Source organism: Anabas testudineus, chromosome 9 (assembly GCF_900324465.2).
Source record: "Anabas testudineus chromosome 9, fAnaTes1.2, whole genome shotgun sequence".
In the NCBI taxonomy this organism is placed as follows: domain Eukaryota; kingdom Metazoa; phylum Chordata; class Actinopteri; order Anabantiformes; family Anabantidae; genus Anabas; species Anabas testudineus.
The window spans coordinates 4,016,795-4,039,225 of record NC_046618.1 but is presented as its reverse complement, the minus strand read 5'-3'; the positions used below and the strand labels follow the sequence as shown (position 1 = coordinate 4,039,225).

General features: G+C 42.6%; 3 protein-coding genes across 3 annotated transcripts; 2 read left to right on the top strand and 1 right to left on the bottom strand.

Annotated features, from left to right (window-relative positions):
• Nucleotides 1-575: 575 nt before the first annotated feature.
• arhgap25 (Rho GTPase activating protein 25) lies at nucleotides 576-10,736 on the top strand. The gene is made up of 11 exons (XM_026343350.1): nucleotides 576-986; nucleotides 3,534-3,736; nucleotides 5,035-5,122; nucleotides 5,491-5,604; nucleotides 5,758-5,962; nucleotides 6,965-7,097; nucleotides 7,209-7,282; nucleotides 7,406-7,527; nucleotides 8,695-8,849; nucleotides 9,326-9,870; nucleotides 10,077-10,736. The coding sequence occupies exons 1-11, from the start codon at nucleotides 923-925 to the stop codon at nucleotides 10,276-10,278; spliced, it is 1,905 nt and encodes a 634-aa protein (XP_026199135.1). The 5' UTR covers nucleotides 576-922; the 3' UTR covers nucleotides 10,279-10,736.
• A 1,967-nt stretch (nucleotides 10,737-12,703) lies between these two features.
• bmp10 (bone morphogenetic protein 10) lies at nucleotides 12,704-16,070 on the top strand. The gene is made up of 2 exons (XM_026343351.1): nucleotides 12,704-13,474; nucleotides 13,817-16,070. Exons 1-2 carry the CDS (start codon nucleotides 13,081-13,083, stop codon nucleotides 14,881-14,883), a joined length of 1,461 nt encoding a protein of 486 aa, XP_026199136.1. The 5' UTR covers nucleotides 12,704-13,080; the 3' UTR covers nucleotides 14,884-16,070.
• A 2,644-nt stretch (nucleotides 16,071-18,714) lies between these two features.
• Nucleotides 18,715-22,283, bottom strand: ch25hl3 (cholesterol 25-hydroxylase like 3). The gene is made up of 2 exons (XM_026342506.1): nucleotides 21,250-22,283; nucleotides 18,715-20,070 (listed from the first exon to the last, which is right to left on the bottom strand). The coding sequence occupies exons 1-2, from the start codon at nucleotides 21,687-21,689 to the stop codon at nucleotides 19,719-19,721; spliced, it is 792 nt and encodes a 263-aa protein (XP_026198291.1). The 5' UTR covers nucleotides 21,690-22,283; the 3' UTR covers nucleotides 18,715-19,718.
• Nucleotides 22,284-22,431: the final 148 nt, after the last annotated feature.

The following is a 22,431-nucleotide window of genomic DNA, read 5'->3' as shown; positions in this document are numbered from 1 at the left end:
ACTGCATCCAGGAAACCCCCGTGTGCCATTTTCAGTAGACACAGTTTGCCACTTTACTGGTGTGAAGCCTGCCCAGAGGGATGTACGGGAGTTGTGACTGTGCCACGGTGTGTAGACTCCCCTGTGTGTTATAAAACTATGAAACATGATTTCAGTATATTATTCCTAAACTGTGCAATGGTTTGTGTTCAATTTGTTTAGAGAAAAGTTGTGCTTTTTGATGCTGAAATGTGCTTCGCCTTGGTTCAGAGAAAATTAAAGATAAAAAAAAAAAAAGAATATCATGTGGTTCACTGTGTGTGACTGGTTTCTTCCTTCTTGGTCTTCCCCATTTTTAAATAGATTTGCAGTTGATTTCAGTACACATACTGGCCTCCTCTACATCTACATCAACTTTGACAGAGAAATCTGTGTCACTGCTCAGATAGTGTACCTCGAGGTTTGCCTTAAATACACCTCTTTGAGTAGTAACTCTTCTGCAGCCTCCTGTCTCATGAGTTGTGAAGCAACATCCTTACGGAAGGAGGCAAACCAAGAGGTGAAAATCATTTCCTCTAAGACACCCCTGTTTCTTATGTGACACCAGTGAACATTAGTCATTCGAAAACTCCCTACTACACTTCAGCCCTGGAGACCTTCAAGTGAATCATTGTGGGAGACATTTGCACAAAACTCTATTAGAACAAGTATGAACATGGAAGTAAAGGCAACATGAGGCAACGTGTTTTGAAGGGCTGAAAAAAGAAGAAGAAGAAACATTAACACAGTCAGGAAGTAGGAAGTGTGATCTGCGATATCTCCAATGTGCATGTGTATGTATGTGTGTGTGTGCGAGTGTCTGTGTGAGTGTGTGTGTGCGTGCATGATCCGGTGGAGTGTATGTGTGATATGAACCACTGACCTGTGCTATGAGTTAAGGACAATGTCTCTGAAACTACCTCGCAACTGGGACTTCAGCACCTTCAAGGCTGAGACATCTCGAATAGGTAAGCCAGTGGCCGAGCCTCCTTCCACCGTCAGCAGCACACATGCAGCACTTACATCTCACTTTGTCAGGCGCTGCACAATGTGAACGTTTAGCAGATGTTGTCATCTGTAGGGATGGAAGCGGATTAAGAAGAAGAAAAACATTTAAAGAGTGCAAATGGTGAAGGAGGGGGGGGAGGTAGACAGCGAAGTTTTAAAAATGTTTTTTATATACAGAGCAAGTGAGGAACCATTACACTGATGCTGGTTGTTTTCTATACTGACTATAATCATCAGAGGATAATTCTGAACTGCTGTACACCTTATTTCCTCACCTTGGGTTTCGAGTACACTAGTGGTTGCTCTCTACGTGGTAAACCGAAGCAGTTTAATAGAACAAATCACTGTGCTCTAATACAGAACCAACTGTATGTCACCATGCTATATCCTGGGGTTCAAAGCTTTAATGCGCTTTTCTTAACTCACACAAAAGTAACTCCTGGTAGCTGAAATAACATACTGACCAAGCATTGTGTTTCCATGCCAAACTATGTGCAGTGAAGTATTTTTGAAGCTGTGTCGTTGTACAGCGGTCTAGACTTAGTCTAAGACTAATGCCGTGCTTAACCTTGTTTGCATGAGGTGGAATCAAAGCAGTAACTTACTTTGCTTCCTCTAAGGCTCAGGTGGCACGATTGTTTTAACAATCTGATATAAGAGATCTGCACACAAGCAGCAACTGGAGAAATTCGACAGAGCACAGCAACAGTATTGTTCACAGTGTGCATCATGTTTGGTCCAGCTCTAATCGTTTCTACAATCAGTGGTGCAGGTTGTTCAGCACAGTGGAAGGAAGCAGCAGTCTGCAGTGCATTTATTTTATCTGCTTCATGTCAGCTGAATATCAGCCGCTCTCATTATCACACTCTGGTTTTCAGAAAGAAAGTACAACTTCCTAAAATATGGTGCCCCCCCCCCCTCCTTTATGATTCTTTTACCTTGAGATGTTTTGTGGACCATGACGGATGACAGGTTTTTTACCCCGGAACTGTGACACAGGATTTTAGGAGGAAACTGATGCAAGAATTGAGTTGCTACACTTCTCTCTGACTTTGTCTCTATATGTGTAAGTGCACCTACGTACATACAGTACGGGCTACAGTATATGAGTGTGTGTATGACGCGCATGCTTTGCTTGCGTGTGCACAGTTATGTGCACAGTTATGTGCATCTGTCCTTTCATAAAGACTTAAAAGCTCGACCACAAACCTGTCAGCATACTGCAGTTGGCCTACATGCTGATTTGTGGGTGACAGCCTAACCTAACTGTTTGAAGTTAATTCAAAACTCTATTTATTTAATTCATCAATACGACCTAACTGAAGGTTAAATGTAAGTCTACCAGCCTCTGTAAAAAAAAAAAAAAGCATGTTTTAAATAGTTAAACTTTGCAACAAGCTCAGATAATTGTTACCCCATTTTTTAGCTATTAATGCTGGTCAAAGCAAATTGCATTGCATGGCTCTCAGTCAATTTATTGTTCTTTAGGTGAAAAGAGGAACATGAGCCTCCATACAGTCAGTTGCAAACTATGTTGATGTAAACGTTGCCCATAAGTGCTCTTGATGATGGGCACTGAACACGATATTCAGGTGCAAAAGGACCTTTGGCTCGTCACCTATTGAGGTCAGTTTACAGGAGCTGTGTGTTTGAGGATGTGGTGTGACATCAGCCTCTGTGTGTGGGCCCAGGGTCTCTTTAAAGCACTTTAACTTTCCACCAATCAGGGGAGGGAGATGCTATTAAAATTGGAACAAAGGACTCTAAGCTTCTAGGTGGAGACCTTCAAAGTGTCGCTGGGGCCTCGGGCAATTATGTGGCAGCTTCCTGTTTACCCCAGTGCGGTCCTTCTTCTTCTATCATCTTCCATGACAAGACAGTGAATTTAAGAACAACAGAGCAAGAGGGCTCAATCTTATTCCAGCTATCTCTCAAGTTTCACCACCCTGCGCTTTACTCTGACCGTCTCTGTCAGGCTGTGTCTTCTCTGGACCACGTACACCTCAGCCTCTGTTCTTTCATCCCAGCAACTCCCCATTAGGACCCCTCCCAGTCCTAGAACTGAAGGGTGATGAGTATCAATCAAAGGTGACAAAACCTAAAATAGCATGACATTTATTTGTGTTAGTTTTCTTTCAAGTTATGTCTCCACACTTGAATCTCTGACCTTTCGAGCTTATTCTTTGTTGGTTAGTCTGTTGCAGGCTACTCTGTTATTTCTGTAAAGTAATCACAGCCGTATTCATGCACCTTCTACAGGAAACTGGTCAGCTCAGACCAGAAGTTTCCTATCAACCTACATGTGTACAAGTGGGGAACAGAAATAAATTAAACAGGTCTCTAAACCTTGATAGGTCGATGCACATTCATATCAAAAAGAGGAAGTGCTCTGCTGCAGTCGAGTAGCGCTGATGTTTTGGTAACATTAGATATTTCTGGCTGTGACACAGCATACTGGGAATTATCTCTGGTATTTTCACCGGCTACTTTCTTGTGGTGTTTGACAGCACGATCCAAAAGTGTCATACCTGGAGAGGGAGGCCCTGGCCTGGGCTCACCGCGCTCCTCCAGGTCCATGGAGAGGCCATTAAAGGCCGGCTGGCTCAAGAAGCAACAGAGGTCTTTAGTCAAGAACTGGCAGCAGCGTTACTTTGTGCTGAGGGGAAGCACACTGACCTACCACAAAGATGACAAAGAGACCACGGTGCAGGTGAGACACATGTTGAACGCTATGATTTTAATCATGATGTGTCTTTTTTTCTGCTGACAGAAAACAAATGCATATTATCTTTTACTAACCAACTCGTTTAAATGTCACGTATTGCAAACATAAGAGGCTGTAGAAACTTTTCAAATTTGGCACAAGCAATTACTGGATATGTCTTTAAATGAATCTTACATGCTGATGTACTATTTCCTTATCATAGAGCCGCATACTATAGATGTTCAGGAATTAAGACAAGCAGCATTATCTAACTACAACATTTAGAAATATAAGTTGTTATTGTACTTTACCAAATATCTGTCACAGAGTAATAAGTTAATTAAGACATAGATAATTTATCACACAATTACAATCAATACCACAGACACTCTGCCAGCACTGTGGCTAACTTTGCACTTCCTGTAAACAAATTATGCTTGAGTCTCCTGCTTTTTGTTGCACTTTTCTATCTGTTCTCATACACTAGCTTCCACTGACAGCTGCAATATTCAGCAGCAGTCAAGATCATAGGGCTTATTGTTATCATGCTGACGTGGAGCAAACTCAACAAGCTGATCCTCGCATGTGCACGGTGAAGACAAACTTCCAAAAAGAAGACAGAGAGCACGACATGCTGGTGTTATTAGTTTCTATGTCCACACATGTGAAGAATTAAAAAGTCCTGCTGGGACCACAGATGCAAAGACAAACTATAACTCTGACTGTTATTTTAGAGCATATTATTTCTTATATAAAACATATAAATAATTATGTGGTCACTTCCCAATTTGGTTTCTGTTGATCTCTTCTCTAATAACTGTGAATTTTCACTGCTCTTTCTGATATATTTCCTGTGAAGAAACAAGTTAGATAGTGAAACAGGAAGGGAGAGGAGTGTCCATGCACAATGTACACATGCACCGTTCAAAAATGCCTGATAACTGTTATAGTTAAATCATTAGTAATTACTCCAGCAACATGAGTCATTTCCAGTCTGACCACTAATGTGGATACGCTGGGTGTAGAATGCCAGACTGAGGAAGTGGGCTGAACACATGGTAAACTGGGAAGTACGCTGTAAACAATGAATCAAATGATATTAGATCAGCGAACATTTCTCTGCAGACTGTGCACTGTACTACACTCACAGTGCACAGGCTACATTGACTGTTAATAGGAGCATTCATGAATGTGTAAATGAATGGACAGTAAACGTTAGCCGGTGCATCCTGACACAAATGACATCTGCTTTGGACATTACATTGCATTTATCTGTGTGTGTTTGTGCTCCCGTTCGTCTCCAGGGTGTCATCCAGCTGCGGTTCAGTAAAGTTAACGAACTCCCTCCGACTTCAGATGATGCTGGGAAGTACTTATTCGAGATCGTACAACGTAAGCATGTAATCCACCCTTACAGGGCACAGATGCTGACTTTAGGCCTTTCGTGGCACAGATATTCCAGCACCTAGAACTGTTTTGTGTGCTGCAGTAATACGCCAGTACTGCATTTGTGAAGCTTAGTCTCTTCAATTCATTTCGTTGTTTGTGTCATCTTTGTCTTATTTCTTCTTGAGTTGAGTTATGAGTGAATTTCCCCATTGGCTTAAATGTCCCTTTCTTGCATTTCTTTACCAGAAGTTAGTTACTAGTAAGAAGTGATCGCAAATTCCAGCTACTCTGAAAACCATTGTGCAGATTTTCTGACAGTTTTGTTGTACTAAAATGATGATGATTACTCAGTAATGCTCACATTTTCACAGGTTCAACTGGAGACAGAGAACGATGCCCATATGTGTTCATGGCGAACTCCCAGAGTGACATGGAGGAGTGGGTCCGCACTCTGCGCAGAGTCATCGGAGTGCCAACAAGTGGAGGTTCAGTACATTCATCAGATGTTGTTTGAAGTGTTTCTACCAATTCTTTGTGTCTTACTTTTTTTTGGTGCAGTTGGGGCACATGACATGTTCCTGGCAGTAAGAGTAAGACACTGTAGCATCCCTATTTGACTGTAACAGTTCTTATTTCAGTGTTTGGAAAGAGTCTCATGGACACCATAACATATGAGCAGCGCTTCGGGCCTCACATGGTACCAATCCTGGTGCAGAAGTGTGTGGAGTTCATTAAAGAACATGGGCTGGATGAGGAGGGCATCTTCCGCCTCCCTGGACAGGACAACGCTGTCAAACAGTTCAGAGACGCCTTTGATGCAGGAGAAAGGCCCTCCTTCCCCAGGTAAAACACCCACGCCTCAATCTTACTTTCACTGAGACTTATCTGATTCAATATTTGATATATATGTATATGTGTGTGTTGTATATGAAACAGGGTTATTTCTGCTGTTGAGATCCATTTATAAAGTGGTTTATTCATCGGGTCAAACCACTTCAAAGGACCAAAAAGTTGTTGTGAATCATTTAAAACTGTCTTTAATGGGTGGTAAATGTATGAAGGTAGGAAAGTCACTGCTATATAAGGAGAAAATGTCCTACGTTACTCAATCAAACAACAGCATCAGCTTTTTTTCTGAGAAAGCAAGGACGGATGAGATAGATGAAGAGCTCTGAGAGATTTCTGTCTGCTCAGAGCTGAAGGCGATACCACATCCTGTTCTGGCAGGCACACAGGAGGACGGCTTTATTACAACATCACAAGCTACTCTGACAGAGCATTGTTAATTAAAACATCTATCTCACTTTACTTGTTTTTGTGTTATCTAACAAGGTCTTCAAATAGCGCATAGTGAGAGCCGGAAAGGGTTCACCAGAGATGCTTTATGTCATATTTCAGGCCATGAAAGAATACAGTTTTTTGTTTTCCCCCAAACTGTATTCTTGCCAGAGTACAAATAACAAAATCAAATCCAAGTTTCCAGCTAAATATACAAAACTAGACCCAGGGGCCAAAACAGCAAATTCCTAGAGGACCTTGCCTTCATCCGTTGACATTATAATGTCAAAAACACAGTGTTTCCAACAAAAGCTCCCTTAAGAGAAGCTGTGGTTAAGAAAGCTTTGAGAAACCTCTAAGCTTATGCAAACATTTAGTCCACAATAAATAATAAAAAAGCAACACGTCATGGCTATATGAGTGGAATCCAGTTAACATGTCAGCCATGTCAAACGAGCATGAACAATATGCACTGCTAGAGCTGTACACTGCTCACACTGAGTCATTAAGATGTACGTGTCACTTAGGCTGAGTGAAAGTTCATTTGAATTGTGTCCTTGCCTGCAGAGACACAGATGTCCACACGGTGGCGTCACTGCTCAAGCTGTATCTGCGTGAGCTTCCAGAGCCTGTGGTACCCTGGACTCAGTACCAAGACTTTCTGGACTGCACCAACATTCTTGACAGCAACACCTCAGAGGTAGATGTTTCTTTAAAAAGCTACCATATGTTTACACCTGAGTGTGTAACACACACACTGTGTGTGTGTGAGAGTCCTTTAATGTTTATTTGGCTTGTGTGTCCCCTTCAGGGTTGGAAAAAGTTGGAGAAACAAATTGCTCTTCTCCCCAGATTCAACTACAACCTTCTCAGCTATGTCTGCCGGTGAGTAGAAGCACTGAACCACATCCTACAAAGTCCCTCTGGATCTACACATCAGCGCGTGCTGTTCTGAGATCAGTGTCCAGTCCTCACAGGCTGTGCCTGCTGTGTCTCTGTGCTCTGCAGGTTTCTGTTTGAGGTGCAGCAGCATTCCAGTGTGAATAAGATGAACGTGGAGAACTTGGCTACAGTGATGGGGATCAACCTGCTCAAACCTCAGATAGAAGATCCCATCACCGTGATGAAAGGTGAGCACGCGCTTCTCGCTCAGCTCTTGGAGGCTGCGTGTTTTTGTGATAGGGAAACATCATTATAAGTAGTGGCGATGTGGCAATACCATCATTACTAAAGCCTTCTCTTTTTTATACACTTTGTTCAGTGAAATAAAAGAACAATTAGCAAAACGGAAGAGATATATTACAATATAACTACACTGTAAAACATACTGTAGGAATTTAGTGAACTAGGATTTTCTAGTTAACTTGATATTATATGAACATTTTGTTCATTTCAACTTTATTCAACATGTCTACTTTTTTTTATTTCAGGCCATTTTATAACTTTAAAACTTCCAAACGAGAATCTTTAGACTTGAAATTATGAGTTTAATGAATAAACATGCGTCTTGGCACATGTTTTTGGAAAGATTAAAGTGTCTTTAAGGCACTTTTGTGCTTTAAAGAACACATTCATGATTGAAACTTTCTCTGTGTTGTTAATATATGTTAATATATATTGAGTCATGGCTTCTTTTCATAATAAAAACAATGCAAACCACGATCATGGTCCTCGATGAATTCAGTCCTTATTCTCTCCCTCTGTACTGTATATGTACTGGGAGCTGATGTTGTCTTGTACAAACTCAACACAACACAAAATGGAATCAACAGCTGCAGTTATAAGATCAAATCCAAAGAGGAACTGACCTCTTGGCCCCTGAAAAAGAGCTTGCTAATCTCTGGCGATCTGTCTATAGATTACAGATTACTGATACAGATTACAAAACATATGAGAAAAGTAAAAGGAAAGTAAATCTGTCTGCAAAGACCATGCATGTGCCTGAACAGTCAACCTGATGTTACTTTATCGAACTTGTTCTCGCAACTGAGGTAACTTTAACTAAATTAGGTTGAATGAACATTTGTATCTTTAGTAATAACTTTTATCTAAGCTGAGTTAACTCACATTTACAAGGCAGCAGGATAACATTTTTAACTTCTACAATTTCTCAGTTGTACAACCTTGAAATAATTTACAATGTCTGTCTATGTATCTGGGCTGGAGTAACAACAGAAAAAGAAGAAAAAGACTGATAGAAATCTCGCTGTAATTCAGTTCAAATGAATTTTCCACCTTAGAACCTTAAGATAAGACATTTTGAACGTGATCTTTTCAAATTTCTGTTTTCTTTGCAGCGACTCCTCAGATCCAGAAACTGATGACAGTGATGATCAGACAGCATGAGGCCCTGTTTCCTCTCTCCAAAGATGTGCTTCCCTCCCCTCCATCAAAAAAGGCTGAGAGCCAGAAGAACACTCCCCGAAGCTTTGTGGGCTGGGAGTCTGCAGAGGTACGAGCAGCTCAATGCAGCTTCTGCTCCTATTTCAAATGTCCTTTTCAAGGCCATGTTCCAGGGTTGTGCAGGCAAAACACCAAAACCAGAATCTGAGAAAAACAGAGAAGACAATTGCCAAAAATATTTAGAAACACTGAGAAACAGGCCCCGTCAAAAGGAAACTAAATAATAGTACAAAGTGGAACATTGGTTTTTACACTTAAGTGTGTGGAGCAGACAAACAAGCTATGACACATGAATTATTTACCTTAGATAGATAAAACGGTTTTAACTATCTTCTCAACTTACTTTCTATAAATAAGCACACATTTATTTCCCAAACTGGTCACCTATTCCTAAGTCTGTATATAGTCTGCTTAACCTGCAAGCAAAGATTTAAGATAGTTTGATTAATGGTTGTATTTCTGCCTCACAGCTTCCATGTAGCAAGCACAGTATGTAATAAATCTTCTGTTGTGGGTTTCTCTCAGATGGGGGATGCATCTTTGTCTGAGTCTCCAGAAGAGGAAGAGGACATTGAAAGTCCAGGTCTAAACAGAGGAAACTTTAGCCCCAAAGCCTTTCTTTCAGAGCCGTTCTCATCTCCCACAGATGACTGGCCTGGAAGTCCTCGCAAACGTACCCAGACCCTGCCCACCTTCAACTGCCCCCTCACTGGGATGGCAGCAAAGGCTGATGCTCTCAACCGGTGGAGTCGCATCCAGGAGAGTGAAGAGAATTGTGGGACATTGTCAGAGGACATTTTCAAGCTCTTGGACCTCCGGAGTTCAGGATCATTGTTTGGGGGGACTCAAATTAGCAAAAAGGAGGAAGAGAATAGATTTACGTCTCGGAGAGGAAGCGACAACACAAGTTTATCAACGGTTAGCTCACAAAAACCTGAGTGTGACCCCCAGCCTGTCCAAGTGTTGTCACATCAGAAGAGTGTGGAGGCCCCGACAGCGAGTGCTTCAGCTCAGCAGGTCAACAACAAGTCAGAAGAGAAGAAAGACAGCCAGCAGCAGCTTATAGACAGGTGAGGGCAACAGAGGACACACAAAGCAGTTCATTAGTAAAACAATCAAACAAGAAGATTTACAGGCTGTGTCTTGACCACATCTTCTTTGGTTTAGATTTAGTTGTTTCAAAGAGACGACAACAAGACATAAGATGTTTCCACAGCTGACTGAGTAGCTTTATGGGTTTCTTACTGTATACCTCTGAACCATTTGTGTCTTTCAGTCTGCAGCAGGAGAACAAGGAACTGAAGGCGACAATGGCAGAGCTCCAGTCTGCCCTGGAGGCAGAGCGCCGCCAAGTGTCCGCTCTGGAGATCTGCCTGAAAAATGCAGAGCGCAGTCGAGACGAGGCCCAGAGACGCAACAATGAGCTGCAAAGAGACATTCAGCAGTTCCTCACCAAAAAACCACTAGCTCCCACCTAACTGCCATTTTCAGACTCGCTAGTATGTGGATTTATAACCCCATTAACCTCAACAGAGCAAGTTTCACAGGAGATGATTATGTATGGGAAATACACAACATCCTGGGATAGAACTGGTTTCCATTTCAGCTCTGTTTGGTCATGGTTCATTTGTTAATGTCTTTGAGGAAAGCCTGTTAAGAAGAGATCTGAGTAGGTTTTAATATCACTATTGAAATTAAAGACTTTAAACTTTAAATGTTGTTCCTCCCTACTGGAGAGGTGATGTAACTGATGGGAGGGGTACAGAAAAGGAAGTGCCACGGTGAAGAATAATTATTTTCCAATATTTTGTTCAGAGGACAACTGGACTGCATTATTTTTATGGTGGACATGTGTCCTATTGAGTAAATACTGTAACCAGTTCATCTGTATGAAGTGTCATTTTAGTGGTAAATTAATAAAATTGCACAAATAAAAGCGCTTTTGTTGATGCACATAATAGTCTAATACCACATACACGCTTTCTATACCAACACTAGTGTACCTTCATAAATTGTACAGCATTGCAAACGCTGATGACAGTTTTAATAATAATAATAATAATCACAATGTCCTGTCACGAATATTCCAGAAACACACAGATGCAATAAATGTTCAAAATTCATTTTTACATCATTATTAAGAAAAATCATAGTTATTTACCCCTAGAGTGCACAGTATGTTTTATTCAATGTACACCAATTAACTTAACAAATAATTATGTGCATGTTTTGCTTCTAGAGACTAATCACACAGGATTAGCACCTGCTTCAGTGTTCAGTATCACACTAAGGACTTTACAATGTTCTCATTCACCCATTCACACCCAGTGGGAACCAGCAGGAACAACTTGACTGCAACATATGGACAAACTGCCAACCCCACAGGTGACAACTGAACCAGATTCCTCATAATCACATAATTACTATTATTATTGCTTTGAGTCTAATTGCAGCACAGTATTTCCATTGTGATATTAGGTTAGGAGTTCAGTAAACTTTCCCATGTAAAAACCACAACACAGTGGAGGAACCACAGATGAAAACCATAAAATTTCAATATCAGATACATACATAAAATATTATCTTCTGGAAGTTTCAATCCAAAAATAGCAACACTGGCTGCAGTAAATCCACATCTGTTACACTCTGAGGTCCATAATAGAGACCATATGGAGGGATCTGGTTGTGTGTGCAAAGGGACATTTCCACTATCAAGCCTTCTTACGGCCATCAGGAAGATGTGATATGCTGTTATCTGCCACTCTGTTTCAACAGACTGTCTGTCAAATGTCAGCCTGGCAGATGAGTGGCAGAGGCAGGAAAAAGCTCATTCCTTCCCATCTCTGTGACGCACCACAATCAGGAGTGTATCTGCAGGTCACTCAAAGAAGCTCTGGAATGGACAGTTGTATAGTGGGATGAGAGTTCAGGTGACGAATTGGATAGTTGTTCACATCTGCCAGGGAACCGGTGTGCGTCATTGGTATTCTCATCAGAAAACATCTGAGAAGCCTCTTGACCCTGAACGGTGGCAGTTCCAAGTCTACTTCACCATGCACAGTATATCCATGTATTCATTCCATTGAATCGTTGGATGGTGGAAGTCTTTCACCATTAGTCACAGTCTGTGACATAGTTATCACATTTGACTTGTTGTTATTTCCCTAATCTATAGAGCTCTGTCTACTCTGCATGAAATCTGGTGAACGTGCCTCATCCTACTTGCTCTTGCATTTTTCACAGAGCCTCTTGTGTCCAGATAAGCCATTTTCAGACACTGAATTCTCAGAAGAGGAAACACGCACAGAACATTTAAGCAACCTTAACAGACGAATGTTTTGTTTAATGGACATGAAGAACTTTTTGCATTCTTCTCTGCTGTCCACATGAGCTGCTTGAAATGTTCTCCAGACTCACCGTGAGAAAGCGTCTTTCAAAGTTGATCATTAGGGCCTCACACCCCATTGCATTTCAATTTCGTTTGGACAAGCGCTGCCTGTCCTGATATATCCTGTAACGTTCAACATATCAACAGAGCCTCGGTGTATTTTGTCAAAAAGCAATGGTCAATGGAGCCTACACAGCAGCTCACAGAACTCCACCATTTACAAAGCAAATAAACAAATGAAGAATATCAGCTCTGGAGCATCCACCCAAACAAAATAGCACTTCCACAAGGAAGAGGCTACAGGACAGTGTTTACAAAATCCTCATTAAGGAAGTTGTGAGATAACACACGCTCATGTGCATCGCACAAAGTTGAAGGCACGCACGTACACACACCAGCAAAGAGACCATAAGCACTGAGCAATGCAGAGCCCACCATATCATAGATAAGGGACAGAAAGAAAGAGCTGCGAAGAAGAGAGCAGAGCACAGAGAGAGACTGACAGAAGAAGGGACACAACAGAGATGAGTTGGACAGACAAAGACAAGCCCAGGCCACCCTGTCACCGGAACTGCACCCCTGTCGCAAAGGACATCAAAAGGTGTGCATGAGAATAAATGCTGTGAGATCTGGAAGAGAGCAGAGAGCATACACACTCCTGCAGAGAGGCTCATACTGGTCAGCGCAAGGGTCAGCAAGACTACTGACTACTGCCAGGGAACCAGAACTTTCTTAGGCTGCAGATGAACTGAACCCAATTTCTGTTAACTTTTGGATGAAGGGGTCTAGAGATCACAATCGTTTTGTTTTACTGTTGCATCAGCTCATCCATAGACAGACCCAGGTTATAAAAGGTGAGGCATAAAATCAAGTGCTGCAGACTGTTTCTCCCATGGCGAGCATTTGCTGGGAACTGGGAACCATCTGCAGCTCCAAGACTTTGTTCTTGCTGTTTTCCATCCTGCTGCTCCAGGGGCCTCTCTGTGGAGAAAGTAGCCCCATCTCCAATGCCCATCAAAGGCATCGTCCCGATCCAGGGCTGGGAGATGGACATGGAGGGGTGGTAGACCCGTCGCAATTTCTGCAGGACAGCAACGTGGACATACAGAGCCTGAAGCGTCAGTTTCTGCGCTTTTTCAACCTGTCTGGCTTGGGTCCGTCTCCCCAGCCTCCTGGAAGCACACGAGAAGAGCCGCCTGAATACATGATGGAGCTCTACAACCGTTTTGCTAATGACCGCACTGCCATGCCCACTGCAAACATCATCCGCAGCTTCAAAAATGAAGGTAAGGTTTTTTTTTCCCCTTAATGGCAGCCAAGCTTATTTTGATGAAGATTTAGTTGTTTATATATAATTATATTATATTATATATAATTTATACTCTGGTCTGCAAGAGCAAAGAATGTAAGCAGTAAAATGGAGAGAGAAACTTTTCATACATGCACAGATTTTCATGCTTAAATTAAGAAGAGTGCAATAAAATAAAAGACAGTTAAAGGTTAAGTAGAGTTAAATGTTTTCCTATCCTCGGTGGGTTAAGGTTGGGATGACTTGTGGAACTCAGCTAAAAACATCATTACATAGACAAAGTGTACAGATGTTTAATTTTGGTCATTTATGTCTCCAGATTCATCTCCCAGTGTCGTGGGTGTTGGAGTGAGGCGTCACCCTCTCCTCTTCAATGTGTCAGTCCCCCATCATGAACGCATCACAGCAGCCGAACTTCGCCTGTACACCCTTGTCCAGACAGACCGCCACCTCTATGCTGGTGTCGACCGCAAAGTCACCATCTACGAACTGGAATCCCATGAGGGGGATGACAACATGACTGATGAGACCCCCATGAGAGGAGACGAATTCAGAGGGGGAGGAGAGCGGATAGATCTGGTGGAACTGGCTTCACGCCAGGTCTATGGCACAGATAACGGATGGGAGGCCTTTGACCTCACTGCAGCTGTTCACCGCTGGTCCAAATCTGGCCACGGCACCACACACCGTTTGGAAGTGCATATTGCCAGCATGGCTAATGAAGGCAATGCTCAAGGTAGGAGAGAAGGCAGTGACAACAGGAACATGCCTGATGGAGACATGGAGATTGACACCAGTCCTGAGGAAAAACACAAACCTCTGCTGATTGTGTACTCTGATGACCAAAGCAACGATCATCGTGACGACAAGCGTGAGCTGAATGAGATGATTGACCGTGAAACGTCTAACATGGTTCTGCCAAACAACTTAAGGACTGGACCGAATGGGCTGTGGGGGGACAAGGAGGAGGGAGATGAAGAAGCTGAGCCGGGCGAAGAGGACCTGATCCAAATGCGCTCCAATCTTATCTATGACACAGCATCCCGCATTCGTCGCAATGCCAAAGGCAACCACTGCAAAAAACAGTCTCTGTATGTAGAGTTCAAGGACATCGGCTGGGACAGTTGGATCCTGGCTCCGACGGGTTACGATGCCTTTGAGTGCACCGGCATATGTTCCTTCCCACTGACTAAGCACGTCACACCCACCAAGCATGCCATTGTCCAAACACTAGTCAACATCAACAGTCCTCAGAAGGCATCCCGAGCTTGTTGCGTTCCCACCAAGCTGGATCCCATTTCCCTGCTATACCTGGATGACAGCGGCGTGGTCACGTACAAGTACAAATTTGAAGGCATGATGGTGGCTGAGTGTGGCTGTAGATAGTCCATGCTTTTAGAGAGTGTAACCTTTTGCACTTTTTGCAGATAAGCCAAGAATGTCTTCAACAAAGGGACAAGTGCTGGAATCTCTGTAAGGGTCACACGGTGAGGCTGGAAGTAGATGTTCACTATGACACCACGTGCGCTCTAAATTACAGAGTGTGCACAAACTTTTGTTTTAAACCACAAAACAAAGTACTTCATCTAGCAAAGCCAAAGGCATGAATATCAGATGCCGTAATTTAATGTAGAGGCAGTGTTCTGCATTTCTACGGTCAATATGTTGCTAATAGTGAAGCTAAGGTGTGTCTTCGTACCAACTTGAATCAAAAGATGCAAGAATTCCCAGAGGACAAAACCAAACACATGCTACAGAATGTGTTGGGTGGTGGGAACTTGTGGGCCAGTTGTCCCCCTCCCTGTCCTTCCCCCTGACATCTGTCTTCCTTTCCACTTATCTCTGCCCTCCCCACTCGATGCAAACACTAATCAGCACTTCATGTGCCCAGTGAAATGACCTCCCAGAGGCAACCTGACAAGACATGAACTCGGTAGGCCCACCTCCTGCCTCCTGCGGCCTTTTGATGCGCTGTGCAGAGGTCCTAGTGGCAGGGTTATCTGTCCCAACCCTGTTTCCCCCTTCACATGCCTCTTTTCCACTCCCCCAAGCTACACCGATAGCAAGGTGTTGGGGGTTGAGAAACATGTATGCCACCACTCAAGCTTGGTCGCCATTCTGGGGAACGTTTTTGGGTGGTGAGACGGGGGAGTTGGACAGGACAAAGGGTAAGGGGTTGTCCACATTCCTAGGCAAGAAAGAATCTTAACTGGCTCAACTTACTGACCCAACACAGTGTGGTCCCAACAATCTTAAGTTGAGTCATCTATTACTTTTATAGTAAAAAAAAAACAAACAAAAAAAGGCTTTTTGGACTATTAATATTTGTAAGCCAAAGTTTAAGTGGCAAAGGGGGCATGTTGTTGCACTCCATTTATGGATACCCAAAGGAAATACAGTTATTTTCTTTTGTTATAAGCCTTTTGATACCTCTGCTGCTATTTATTGTTCTAATTTATTAATTTTTACAACAGATAGATAACTATATACTGTATGTAAATTTGTAAGTTACTTCTTGTAGAGCAGGCTTTGTAACCATGACAATGCATTTGCAGCACAAAATGAATTTTGTTGGGAAGAGAAATGTGTGAATAATTTCTGAAACAATAAAAAACTATTTAATAAAGTCTCTTTAACTACTGCCTGATCACTGCTGTTCCACAGAATTTATACACCATGAAACTGAAAATGTTAGTGATCTCATAAAAGACAAATAAATCATAAAATGGCTCAATGATACAAATTATGAATTAAAATTCGTCATAGGCAACTGTACCTGATCTATTATGCTTATCAATCAAAGCATCTTGGCGTGTCCACTTCACTTTCCATTTTTATGAAGACTGCTAGACCCAACAATACAATGCATTGCTGACATTCAGGGCCTTCAGTGTGACACTATCAGCTTCTGAGTCATAGTTCAAACACGACACACAAACAAAGTAGCATGGGAAACTGAGCGGAAGATCTGCTAATGAACAAAACGGATGGTGTGTTGCACACACACTGACAGCGCGCAGATGAATACATTGCAAAACTGTGAAAAACGACAAACAAAGGTCAGAAGTGAGGCATTGCTTCATGTTCTCACTAAATTCTATGATTGTTGAAATAGATCAGCACAGTAACAATGAACATAATCAGATCAGATAAGACTCCTGCTCTGAAATGTATGGAACTTTTTTTTTATAAAAGGTGACATGTCTGTGATCTGTTTGGTTTCACAGCTACAGCAGAAAAATTCAGGTCAAAAGTGACAATCAACGACCAAGATAATACCACACACACAGCAAGATGCAGAAACACGGTCTGTTCATCCGAGATACACATGTGAGTGAACGTGTGCAGTGAGCTAATGTGCACTCATGCCAGACTACTTTACAACCTGATTAAAGATACTGGTCAACATGATCGCTGGGTTGCTTCCCTGCAAATAATTAAATGTGTGTTAAATATCAGACAGTTAGCTTAGCACATGATGATGAGCAGAAGCAGGAGGACAGAGCTGGGCCGGCTTTCACCTGCGTCGGTGACTATAAGAACGCAATATAGTAAAAAACGAAATGTTGACCTTGTTTTTTGTCTTTGTGCTAAGCTAAAACAAACAAACAAACAAACAAACCAACCAACCAACAGGTATAAGTGTGGTTTCACACTTAACCCCTGGGAGGAAAGCAAATACTGTAACTCATGACCTAAGTTAAAACCAGCTATTTTAATATCACTGTCACAGATACATACATAACGATTATGTAACGCTCCTGCTACCTTCTACTGAAATTATTATTTTAATTTTCATCTATCAACAGACAGACAAAACTTGAAGATGTGCCGGACATACACTAATTTCTTATTGTATGTGCGAGGTGTGTTCGTAACCGCAGTTGTATTTCTAGAAGCCTAATTCCTCATATGAGTGTTTGGCAGCAGCCCACTAATGACAAGTGCAAAGATGTTGTGGAAAACAAGCCAGGCACTGACTGACCTCTCATGTAAAACGAGAACAGACTTCTAAAAATGGCTGCAGAACAGAGGGCAAGAACCTCAGCCGGTTACTGCAACAGGCAGTCTCAGCTATGTAAAGCTCACTAATTGCATATTTACAGAACAGTGGAAGAAATATGAATCTGGCCTTTGTCACTGAATGGCAAACATTCAGGAACTCTGATGAAATGGGAAGTCTTTAGTAGTTGCTCCGCTGATAAAGACTGCAGCAGAGTGCTCTGTGGTTTTTCCTCTCTCGTGTTTTGACATGGCTCCATCTGCCGAAAGAGTTTTAATCTCACTGCTGCAGTTTGCGAAGGACTCGGCCTACGTGATTAACTTAGCAGCACACCTAACAACAAGTAAACAAAGTGGACACTTCCCAGTGTACTGTGCTTTAAAATCCTGTAATGCTCCACTGACTGACATCACGATGTCAGCTGTGGGACGTGGACGTGTCTCGCTGTGAACGTGTGTTTTGGTGTGTGTCGTCCACTGCTGCATGACTCGCCCTGACTCTGACGTAGGGGCTGTAATAAGGTCTGATTATTTCCGTTTTGGGTCACATGTTTATCATTCCATCTGGTGGCAACACCACCACCCAGTACTCATCTCTTGTTCTTTCCTTGAGATGCTTCCCTTTTCTTCACACCACACGTTCACATTGCAGAGGCAGGTCGAAATGTAATAACACCTTGTAGCAATTTGCATTTGACTCTGATGTTGCGAAATTTCAAAAAGCACATTGAAAGAGTGAGTAATGAAAAGCATATGTTCGGCTTATTATCATTACCAGCAGACAGATTTCTCAGAAAAATGAGTTGTATGCTTGTATTTGCCCTTAGTGCAGGATAAAGTGAAAACGAAACAAAAACTGCCAGTCTTTATTAAACATAATGACTTCAATTCACCAGAGACCACTGGAAAATATATTTCATATTAACTAATGGGCTGCTGACTGTGGGAAAACTGCTCACATTTAGAAAGACACAACACAGTGTGTCTTACAGCAAAAACCGGACTAAACTACATACAGAGATAACACTCACTGCTGAGTGCAGGAAGCTTGAGCAACCTCAATCTCTCCTTCTATTTGAAAAGAACAAAAGGTCCCTGTGAATACTCTACTAAATTAGGTACTGCAGGATTTAAAGTGTGTTGATGACAGTGCCTCTGTAGTAAAAAGACAAGTTTGTACCTAACGAAGGACCAAACACAGACAAAGACTTCACATTTCTGAAACACATGTGGCTTTAATTGCCTCGTCAAATCCCTGTGGAACGAGGAACACAGACAGCGAAGAGGCCCAGGGTATATATAACTAACCACAGCGGTACAGTGGAAATCTGACACTGAGGTGAGCAATAAAACCCCCATCTGTGCAAATACTAAAAAGTAAAAAAACACTTTCATTAAAAAAATAGAAATCATGAAAAAATAATCACTGCGTAAATGATCAAATATAGCACTGACAATCAATGAAAAGATGATACAGTCTACAACAGCACACAGAGGAATGTTCGTCCTCGATATTTACATCGGTCTCAAACAGTAAAAAGAGACACTGAGCCAAAACAAGAACCACTAAAGCTCACTATTGAACATCTTATATCTTATTTCTTTAATCAGTATAAAAATATGTAGTAATATATTTGGCCAAGGAAAGCCGCTTACTGGCAAAAAATACATCTGTCACATATCAGCTGCTTTATAAATGGTCTGCACTCATATAGCACTTTTACACTGCGTCTCAGTCACCTATTCACACACACACACACACACACACTCACACATTGATGGCAGAGCTGCCATGCAGCTGACCTGACTCACCAGGGGCAACTTGGGGTTCAGTATCGTGCCAAAGGACACTTTGACTGCCCTGAACCACAGCCGCCCCCAAGTATGTAGTTCACCCAAAAGCACACTCACACCATGCTGGCACAGTCTGTCACACATTAGTCCAGGCACTTGTTCATTCCTTCATTGCCGTCACTTCTTGTGTCATCTGCTGCACAACAAACTATTAGACACAGACTTCCCAACAGGATCATCTACATTCTCACTGCTTCTGACTGCACACTGAAAAAGCAAGTTGTACCTTTGTAAATCTTTTAGATTGTGCTCAAGAAAAAGCTAAATCAGCAGAACATTTCCTTCATTTGGTCAGACAGTCTGATGAAAAATGAATGTGTAAAGAATCCCAAACAGTTTCATCACTCAGGATGTGAATACAGCACTCAGGTGCGGTAGGTCCCAAAGATGTGGTCCCAGTGGGTAAAGTAGGGGGCGTAGTTGCCACTGTGTAGACTGTGGTGGACTTGGTGATAGGGAGCTCCTCCCAGACAGGGCAGCAGTCTGTGCAGAGCCCAGGGCAGGTCGTAGCCGCAGTGGTCTTCCACTGCCAGCCAGCTGTTGAGGATGTGAAACACAATTTCACTCAGAGGGTGACAGCCCACCACCCAGGCACTGCTCAGAGCTAGCAGCAGCAGAGAGAGCAGCTCGGCCGCGCTGGCGTCCTGGGCTGTCAGGGCGAAGGGCTTGTGGTGCTGGTGGTGCAGCTGGTGGACGTGGCGGTAGAGCCAGGGAACCCTGAGGAGGAACAAACAAACAGCTGTCTCTGTTTATACTGTTACTGTGATGGGAAATCATGAGAACATTCCCAGAATGGTAACATGTAATATATCTGTGGCCGTTTACTAGATATAAAGCTACTACATCTACTTCTACTAGTACAGTACTACCACCAGCAGTACAGCTGCTACTAAAAGTACTACATGTTGCTGATGTCAGCTGTGATGATCACAGTGATCAGGGTTATCTCAGGTGTGACTTCACACATCAAATGTAGTAAAACAAACTGTGTCTGATGTTGAACTGACAGAAATGTAGGTTTTAGTGCTTTTAGAGTCTGACCCACAGACTAAATGTCAGCTTTGATGTTGACCATTCTTTTTTATATATATAGAAATGCTGTAAATCAGTGGAGTACATGTTTGAAAAGGTGTCAGTGATAACACGTGCCAGATGCTATAACTGTGATTTATATGTTACAGACAATAACAAATATAAATTCTATAGATTATAATTAAATCCATGTTAATGACTCTTTCTTGTTTGCCACTCTAACTATGTTTAATGTCAAAAACTGTGCCGAGCCAGGTAGAACAGACCGCAGAGTTCAACAAGTGACTGTATCCTCCTGCAAAAGCTGCAGATGAGTAGTAGATCTATATTAAATGAGTGTAGAGTGTAGTAGTAGTACAAATACTAGATAGAAGACGTGCTCACGTGCTTTACTACACTGTTAAATATACTCATCATTATAAACAAGTGTGTTTTCGTACTCACATCTCTTGAAACAGAAACACTTTTTCCTATAGCACTTTGATATTGTTTCTTCTTGACTTAGATTTTGTTTTCTTGCCTTGTTCCTCACTTGTAAGTCGCTTTGGATAAAAGCGTCTGCTAAATGACTAAATGTAAATGTAAGTGTAATTCAGCCTTTTACTAACTAACTAAATTAATTTACTAATTATTATCAGCAAAATGTACATTTATGCAGGGAAAGACTATCTCTGTACCACTGAACTGTTTAATTAATATGTCAGCAGCATTTTAAAGTAGCTGGTGGAGCAGATTTGAATTTGAATGATGCCACCATGTTATAAAAATGTAGTAGAACAGTATGAGCCCTTCATACACAGACTGACAGGACTTCAAATCCAAAGTGTGCAGCATCACCGGTGAGGTCAGGTGTGTGCTGCTCACCTGTGCATGGACAAATGCCAGATGAAGAAGAGCGTGTCAAAGAGCAGAAAACACGCCAGCACCTCCACGCAGAGCTGCCAGCAGCTCGGCGCCTGCTGCGTTAACGCGGGGCTCCGCACGGCCTGAAACAGCGCGGTGACGGGGGTGACGGTGGTCAGGTACCTGCACAGCACCCTCCAGAAACAGTCGTACCACCGCCGGAGAGCCGGCGGGGGCCCCGAGCCTGCATCTATCCTCCACGAACGGACTCTGAGACAGACGCTCCCCAGCGCGTCCAGCGCCAAGAAAGGTGCGCAGAGGATGACGTGCGTCAGGAAGGCGCAGAGCGCGGGCAGGTACGGGGAGAGCAGGATCTCCTCCTGCCCTGCTCTCACGTAGTCCCACAGGTCCTGGAGGACAGGCACGCTTGTGTCTCCGTGCTCTGTGGAGGACACGCACATCGCGCCTGTCACCTCTTCACCACGGTGTCCTACATCTCGTCACGCGTGCTGACCCCCTGACGGCTTCCATCAGCAGCTGGTTGTCCTCTTCACACATCATCTGCTCATGTCAGTTTAGTCTCTGAAGTCTTCCCAGGATGCAGTCTTCCAGTCCCTGATGCTGCTGAAGGACCTCTCTCTCTCCACACGGTGGTAGGAGGGGCCCCGGGACCACGCTCCGTCTAGGAAACATTTTCTCTTTCTCTTCTGTTTCTTTTGAATGGTTCTTGGAAGTGCAGGGGATTTCAGGCAGCTCAAGTTTCTCACAGGTGTGACAGAACCACTTTAGTTACTAACCTGGTACCTATGACCCAAAGGAATTGATCCAGAAAGAAAAGTTATATCTCATTGATATGGTGTGTGTGTGTGTGTGTGTGTGTCATTCATGTATAAAGTTAAGTTCAATGAATCATTGCAATTTGGGGATGAAGGAGTGAACAGGGTGTGATTCTGCTGGCTGTGTCATGTTGGTTTAATTATTAATCAGACCATGGCCAAGGCATTGAACTAATGACTCACTGTCAAATCTCCAGCTTGTTATCTAGAATATACAGTGCTGTGGTCCAGACAGAGTCATTCAAAAACTAGCATTCTTTACTTCACCTAACCACATTAACCTGGAACACTTGTATTTTCAGTGTAATTGTAATTGGAGTCATATATGAACCCTAAAATGCAGCTGCCTGTGTAGCTGAATAATTAT